Here is an 8,217-nt window from a genome sequence, read left to right as displayed (position 1 = left end):
CCGGCTTGTGCCGCAGGCCCGGGCAGCGCTCAGGCCTTGCCCTGCGCGGCCGCCGGCACTCGGTGCCACTTCTCCGTCACCACGCTTGTGTCTGCAGCTGCAAGGGGGGCTGGCGATGCGGCCACGCACCTTGGTTCCTTCAGTGCGAAATTAATCATCCCACCAATGCCGTGAATACGCAACACCGAGCCCATCACCTCCGTAGCAGCCTCTGAGCGCTGCTTGCTTGTTTTTTTACCCACCTGGGCCTGTTGGCAGTGAAAATTCTGCACGAGTTTAAAACTGCAGTTTGATGAACTCAGGTCAGGAAGTCCCTAATGGCTCTCGAAGTGGGTGGGGGAAGGACACAGAGGAGCACAGAAGACTGCTCCGGGGAAGGGCCACCTACAACACATACTGTTGTTCAGTGCTGGGTATAGGCCAGTCCTCTGTCAGACTGCATGTAAAATCCTGTCTGTCCTGGCACTGAACTGCTGGTTTCCCTTCCTGCACAAAGTCTATCCTTGATCTACCAGAATGAAAGTGAAAAGCACTGAGTAGTTAAGGAAAGTTGAGTGGGAAATAGCATCAGGCTGCACTTGTAGTTGTGGAAGGAGAAAATGAAGTATCAGAGTAGGCTACATGCCTTCTTGGTCAGTAAGGTTCCAAGAGTTCAACCACTGCACTACRGCAGGAGAAATAACAAACTGATGTTTGGGGCAGGGAGAGAGTAAGTAGCAATTCAGAAAGAGACCAAGTAATGTGGGATAACCTGTCCATGGATCCAGGATAGCTGTCTTGGTGGATGTTGTTATCCAGCTCTGGAGAGCAAGGATGAAAGGGCAGGAGGCTGAGAGCAGGGATCACAGAGGGATGGGGCTTCTTGTATGGATGATGGTGACTTTTGTGTCTGAACCTGTGCTAGCATGGAGGGAAAATGGTAGAGGAGGAAAGGAAACAGTTATCAGGCCAAGCACAGGCTTTTAGGACAGAAGGCAAGAGCAGCTGCAGGGGGAATGGATTGAAAAAGGTTTCAGAAGTTGTTTCTATCAGAATGGACTGACCCACCTCCTGTTTAAGGCATGACTAAGGCAAGGTAATTTGAGCTAATTTAGCTCTCCTTCACTGCAACCACAACCCTTTTCTCAATTCTGGACAGTTCTTAGATTAAAAAAAAGAAAAAAAGAAAAAAGAAACCACAAAGCCTCCAGGATTTCCCTCTTTCTGCATCTTTCACTTCCTAAAAGACAGCCAATGTACCCAGTGCCAAAGCAAAGGAGACGATGTGCAGGCACACTCAGAGCAGCAGTGCTCCTCAGCAAAGGGGAACCCATCTGTCTGTGGGGAGAAAGCCAGCACAGCTCTGCAGAGGGAATCTGACCTCTCTCAGACCCAGAGCTGAGATATTAAATGCCTGTACACACGGCCATGAATACTTGTGTAGCCCACGGTTCTCTACATCTGTTTCCTCACAAGAAATCTGGAGTCAATGAATCAAGGTGGGTTACATCGCAGTTAATCTTTGGGATCCACTGATTGSAGCCCATGTAGGAAACTGCTACAGGACTTTCTTTTGCCACAAATGATGCTAGAGGGAATGCCTCTGTCTCCCGTCTGAGAGTGCTTTGAAGCAGAAAAAAAACATTTTCATTTGGCTGAGAGAATTTGCAGGGGAYAGCTAAGATTTGGATCATCATTTGTAAAAGCATTTTGGTACTTTAGAGGAAGAAAATAAAACTGGAATGGGTGGTGGCAATGTTCATGGAAGAATTGGTTCCTAGGCTGTGTTCTCCCTTTAGGCTCTGAGACAGGCAAAGTGGAGATCTGAGCTGAATCTAGAGCAGACATGTGCTCCCACTTCCAAAAGCTTAATTCTCCCTGGCAGGTAAATGAATGCTGACCAGAGGAAATGAGCATCACAGTGAGAGATGGGGATAGCCTGCAGCCTCTTTAGTGACTCTTAGTGATCCTTATAGAAAAAATATATGGAATTAAATTCCAAAGAAATTATGCTAATGAAGCACATTTTCAGAGGAAACGAGGCATTTGTGTTCACACTCCTGGTGCTGGTCCAGCAGTCCCCTTCCAGGAATGCTGGCACACCCWGGCCTGGCCCAGCCTGTGTCACAGCAGAAATGGAAGGCCTGCAGCAGACACCTGTGGCAACATCAGCCCTACACCAGAAGGTATGCAAGCACGTCAGGAAGGGGAGGTATCGGAGCCTATCGAATGGATTTAATATTATTATCGAACCCTATCAATCAGTGTGGAATTCAACAGGCATCAGTGGTGCTCCATGTTGTCAGGGATTGATGTCAGTATATTCAATGACTACCCAGAGTAAAATCAGAGTGAGAGCAAAAGCAATAGAAGCCTGTTAGGATGAGAAGTATCTACAGGTGTCGACAGGGATTGGTATCATGAGGGTGTGGAATCAAAACATGGGCATGGTGCAGTTTCTAAAGACATTTACATTGCAGAACATATTTATAATACCAGGTTGTACCTGCATTAGTGCAAACAAACCCCTTCTCTTCCTTGCAGGAAGAGAAGAAAGACCAGAGTGAGTARGTCGGTGGCCCTTGCAATCTTCTCATCCCTTTCCACCTCTTCCACCCACACTAAACCCAACAATGGCTTTCCATCTTTTGTCAGCAGATGACTTCTGCTTCAGAAGCAACTAAGCAGGGGTCACATCTCCCCTGGAGATGTGGAAATATGCATATGGATTCTCATATCAAAAAAAAGAGTTGAAATTCTGGAATATATCTGGTAGGACCAAAGGCTTCCTTGTGTGCCAGATCAATGGAGGCTACACAGTACCGCCATCACCTTCCCTTTCCTCTTTTCTGAAGTCATCTGAATTTACAATAGTACAAAATGAGTCAAAATCTGACCAGGTGCATGGTGTTAGCAAGATGGCTGATACAGCTAAAAGGCAAAGTTTGTCATGATAACCTTAATATTAACTTTTCATTAATCACGGTGTACTGTTAGAGTACCAGACTCAAATCATCCTTGAAAAATTTCAGRTAGGTAGGTCTCAGGACTTCAGTAAGACTATAGGCTTATGGATACATGAGTGGTGTTTCTTATAAGCGTAGGCCCTAAGTATGCTTTTAGATTAATTCTTTATTCACTGACTCATCTGTTGTTTTATATTATAGCATAGCAGACAGCACAATTCGAGTATTACTTAGAATGTGTGCTCATGCACAACTCAACTACCAGCCTTTCTTTACTGATGGTTATTAATTTCACTGCTCATTGATAGTGGACTTTAATCCATTTTCTCTTCTTACTTTTCTTCAGAGGGTTATTTTCTCTCTGCTGTGTTTCCTCCAGACTGTCTAATGCAGAATAAAAATTAATTTATGCTTGATGCTCACTACATTTACATCTCAAGTATTAATAACATATAAACCTTTTATTTTTTTTTTTCCAGTTCTGTTTTGACAAGTGGAAATAGTTTGCACTTCTACTTCCAAGGATCCTCCTTCCTAAAGGGTGAAGGGCTGGAGAGGCAAAAAAGAACAGTTGGGAGGATGCAGGTTTTTTGAAAGTCAAGAGGAGATTGTTTAGTCTCTTGTTAAAAAATGCTTTTTATACAAGCGTAACAGAAAAATCACTTTCAGATAAACCTGGAGTTATGTTTGTTCCTCTCACAAGGGTACACTTTGAGATGATGTTTCTCTTTAAAAAAATGAAGGACACTGACAAAAGACTTTTATCACAAATTGATTGACTGGAAACCTGAACAGCTCTAAATTTCAAAAGCTTACATCAGAAGTGACAGACGAAAAAAAATGTTCTGATGTTTTGATGTAGTGATGATGTTCTAAACAAAATAGGATCACCAGATACAATGAACCAAGAAACCCATTAGGCACAATATCACTCCTCTGCCAGAGAAAACTGAACTGCTGCCTCCAAAATTTTCTGAAAGTCTATCACAAAAGGTAGAGGGCTCCCCAAAGCAAATTGCTGTTCACCTTTTAAGAGAAACAACATTTCTAAAAAATCTAGTACTGCAAATGATAGCCAGGTAAAATTATGTTTTACCAGACAGGGAAGAAGACACTTCTGTAGGACCTCTGAGGACTCCTTACTGTCGCAAGAGAGTGGCAGCTGAAAGCTGTTATCTTTGTTACTGGGCACTGGAAAGATTTCTGTRGAGCCTTATGGGCAGTAATGTTCCTTCTACAAAAGAGCTAGTGTTACCAGTGAGAACATGGAGAGCTCCTCAGACATGTTATCTACCTATGGAAACTAATCCTGCAGTTCACTTAGAGCAACTGGCATCTTCTCTCAGCACTTGGAAAATTTCATCCAACTAAATTCTGCTGAAGCTCTAAGAGAAGATCCCTCCTTCTCGAAGGACCAGCATCAGTCAGGAGAATAGCCAAAAGATACTTGACAATGTCAGTGAATGTAGATTGCCAGGACACTGAAGAACTTCCAAGAATGTCCTTCCTTCTCCAAAGACTTGAAACAGGATAGCAATCAAAAAGCATCGTTTTCCTCCAGRTGTGAAATTCTACAGTTTAAACATGTATATACAGTTTTTGTCAATTGTCTTCTACTTATTTACTCTGCTTATTCTTATATTTTGCTTATATCTATTGAATCAAAAAAACCTTAATAGCTGCTTTTGACTCTCTAATATTAAACAACACAGACTAAGTGATGAGAAGCCACCTTTTTGTTGTTTCAATTTCTCCTTGGGTGACAGCATTTTACCATTATGACTACTGTTTATTATTTGTATTGTGTCCATGCTTAGAGGTCACAGTTAAGAGAGGTCTGTTAAAAGTCATGTGAATAGGTAAAAATATTTGATCTAGAGTGAAGTTACAATCATCAGTTCACCACTGTGTGGTGAAAGGAGGAGACAAAGAAGTAGAAGGAACCATAGAACGTTTACAGGTGTGATTCTCCACTGTTATTTCCTTGATTTCAGTACAGTTCCTCCTTACTAACACCAGAGAAAGGACCAGATGCAGAGAATGGTCAACAGTAAAGCTGATGTGGATTTAAGGTTTTGGATCAGGCCCTAGTAACATCAGAATTGTCCTGTGTGTTTTGCCTAAGGTTAGTGAGAGTCTGAGAAAAAGAATCCAGGAGATGTCACTGCAGAGTTCCCCATAACCAAAGGGAAAGCTTAAGGCCAAAATAAAAATGAGGAAAATGCTTTTCTATAATACGTTGCTTTCCCTGAAATTTTCCTGTGTCACGTCTCCAATTCTGGATCTCCCACTCCTAARTTTTACATACAGATAGATTGCTGCTGCCAAATCCAATAAAACCTGTTTTTCAAGGAAGGCTAGGTTATACCAACAGTGCAACTGAGCAGAAATTGTAGGTGCTTTCAGTCCTTGAAAATCCTTTGTGTGCGAAAGGACTCCAGGATTAAGTGATTGAAGGCAGAACATGTTCTAGTTATATCCTACACTCTCTCCTTCTAATGTGCTGTTAGATTATTTTATTCCTGTGCATAAACACGAATCATAATGAAATTCCTATCCAAGAAGCTGTTGTTTCCATTCATTATGTGCCCCCTCACATAACTTTGGAGGCAAGTTTACCTGCAGCTTACAGCAGTCTACTAAAAACAATAGCAGGCCACGTAGCAATGAGGTGGCTGTGAACTGCCGTGGGTTTTTGGCATTGATGCCCTTCTCTACCAACAATAATTCTAACTCAAWTATGTTTCTAAAGTACAACTGAAAAGCACTGTAGGGAGCACCATGTAAATGGCACTAAATGCACTGMAAGCAAGTGACTTCTTAGAAAGACGGACAGGTGCCAGCTAAAGCCCCRTGTGATTAATTTTCCACAGCTAAAATAGCAGCTACAGACATCTGAGTTTGCCCAGTTTTTAAAAACAGCAGCAAGTGCAAGCTATTGTCTTAGTTACAAGAAGAGTGGTTTCTTAGAATGACATAGAAYAGTGTTCAGTTATTAAAGTCTGATCTTTTGCTTCGAGTAGATATTTACACTCCAGGCACTAGAAAATTAACTTACAGTCAACAGAAAAACACACTGAGTCCRTGTATGCATGTGCATGTGTGCATGTATGTGACTGAGTTTTGGACTCAGGCTTGTTTTAATGCAGGCCCATGATTTAAGTCCAGAGATGCTTAGATGTAGGCATAGATACATAAAATGGGTATGATACCATGGTTATTCAAGTGAGTGATATCATGTGGGTAGTAAAAAGCCTCACAGATTCAAGACTGCTGGAAAAGATAAGAATCAGCTGAGTATCTTATGATGTTTCCACTAGCCAGCAGCAATAACATGCTTTCTAAATCAACCTATAATAGGAAGTGCAGTGTTGCAGTTCTTTGCTGTTGCRCACATAGAATACCATTGTTACAACTACTCAAGTCCCAAGACAGGTGCCCTTCCTWCCTGTTTCGTTGCTGCTAGGAAGGTCAAAAGCTTTTGCCCTGTTGAATTATGTTGTATTCCTAAGAGCATTACACCAAACTCACACCAGACTACCCATGATGYAATATATGGGACAATCAAATTAGCAGTTTCAGAGGTAGAGCTAACGGGCCATGTAGGAGATACTGTGCAGTCTTTTGTCTGTGGTTGTGTCTTGTTGATAAAGGACACATTTTTGGGGGGAAAAAAATGTAGTATTTTTCAGTCTTCAGAACTACACAATGAATGAAAGAAGTATGCATATTAATTTATGCAGCTGTCTTTTATACAGAGTGCCAGTGTATACTGTATATCAAGCTTAATAATCTTTTTGTTACAAGAACTTCACAAAAGAAAAGACTGAATCACTGGTGAACCTTGTGCTTTGAAAGCACAGACATTATCATTACAGCGTAACGATAGCGCAGTCACTKTTAGCTCTTCTTGGCATAGATTATGCCCTATCAAGGGAAGTTCTGATGYCATGCCGACAGGATTGGACCAGTGGTATATTCTCATGAAAGYGAATTCACTACCCTGAGTTTGCTTTGTTTTTCAGCATGTTCTTGCACTAGCATTTTGAATGGTACCAACTGCACTTTTGAGAGGGAGACCTAAAACGAGGGTAAGCTTACACTTCTTTAAGAGCGGGAGCTGCAGGGAAGAGCAAACCTACTTCAACTAACATCCTGCCTGTTCGCTCTGAGCCAGCAGCGGCCCGAGAGCCGCGGCACAGGCCAATTTACCTGCCAGTACTAATACCAGCTCCCTGAGGCTGCATCTAAACCACTGCCTGCATGCAGGCTAGTTACCTTAGAGCTGGCTCATGTCTGGCAGTGCTCTCCTTCTAGTGAGGACATCCATTTTCCCCAAGCCCTGACGATAACGCACCGATCAGTGCGCTCTGCAGCGCGTTTCCTTACGAGACCTATAACAACTAGTCAGAACGGCCCAGCTTCTCCACTTCTTACAGCTCCAGACGGGGTGTCAGACGAGAACTGCCGTAACAGACCTGGCCTCCGAAATAAACCCGGCTTCGGCACGAGAACACTCGCAGCGAGAGGGAGGAGCGATCCCACCAGCACCGCTCCAGGCTGCTGCCCCGCAGCCCCGGGGTAAGGGTGCTCCGGCTGTGCGCAAAGGCGGCAGGGGGAACCACGGCCCGGCCGGGGCGGCAGCGGGGCCGCGCCCAGGCCCAGGAGGGCCCCGACCCGCGGCCTGCCCGGGGCCGCTGAGGAAAGACGGCCTCCGTCCGCCTCAGCCTCCCTCCCTCCCGGGGAGGTGCCACGCCGCTTGTTCTCATTGGCCACCTCTTATCCCTCGGCCCAATGAGCTCCTCCCGCCGGGGGTCTCCCGGTGGTGAGGTCATTAGGCCATAGCCCAATGCGCGAGGGAGCTCGAGCAGAGGGCGGGCGGGGATTGGCCGGCCGAGGTGCTGGCACCGTGCGATTGGCTGGCGTTGCGGAGGGGGGTGGAAGCGGGCTCCGCTGCGAGGGGCCGAAGGGGCGGCGGTGCCGGCCGGCCTGCGGAGCAATGCGGGGCGGCTGCCGCCTCTTCCCGCTGCTGCTGCTGGCGCTGCTGCGCGGGCCGTGTCGCGGCAAGGAGCCCGCGCCGGGCGCTGTTACCTGCGGCTCGGTGCTGAAGCTGCTCAACACCCGGCACAGCGTGCGGCTCCACTCGCACGAGGTCAAGTACGGCTCCGGTGAGCAGGGCCGGGGCGGGAGCGCCGCGCTGAGGGGGCTGGGGGCAAGGAAATGTTGGGAGGCCGGCAGGGGAAGGGCGGGGGACCTGGGAAGTGGTGAGGGG

The 8,217-nt window shown here is 45.6% G+C and overlaps 2 protein-coding genes across 2 annotated transcripts in view; one reads left to right on the top strand and one right to left on the bottom strand.

Annotated features, from left to right (window-relative positions):
- Window positions 1–7,417, bottom strand: part of YDJC (YdjC chitooligosaccharide deacetylase homolog) — a 24,285-nt gene extending 16,868 nt beyond the window's left edge. Inside the window, exon 1 of the mRNA XM_085302733.1 lies at window positions 7,224–7,417. The gene's annotated coding sequence lies outside the window, so the exon portion shown is untranslated. The remainder of the gene's footprint in view (window positions 1–7,223) is intronic.
- A 468-nt stretch (window positions 7,418–7,885) lies between these two features.
- Window positions 7,886–8,217, top strand: part of SDF2L1 (stromal cell derived factor 2 like 1) — a 4,064-nt gene continuing 3,732 nt past the window's right edge. The window contains exon 1 of the mRNA XM_085302730.1: window positions 7,886–8,113. Coding sequence (XP_085158856.1) covers window positions 7,945–8,113 — 169 coding nt within the window. The 5' untranslated portion in view covers window positions 7,886–7,944. The remainder of the gene's footprint in view (window positions 8,114–8,217) is intronic.

Source organism: Rhea americana, unplaced genomic scaffold (assembly GCF_003343005.1).
Source record: "Rhea americana isolate MKP2758 unplaced genomic scaffold, rheAme1 scaffold_191, whole genome shotgun sequence".
Classification (NCBI taxonomy): domain Eukaryota; kingdom Metazoa; phylum Chordata; class Aves; order Rheiformes; family Rheidae; genus Rhea; species Rhea americana.
The sequence above is the reverse complement of the archived record's forward strand: the minus strand, read 5'-3'. Positions and strand labels throughout refer to the sequence as shown.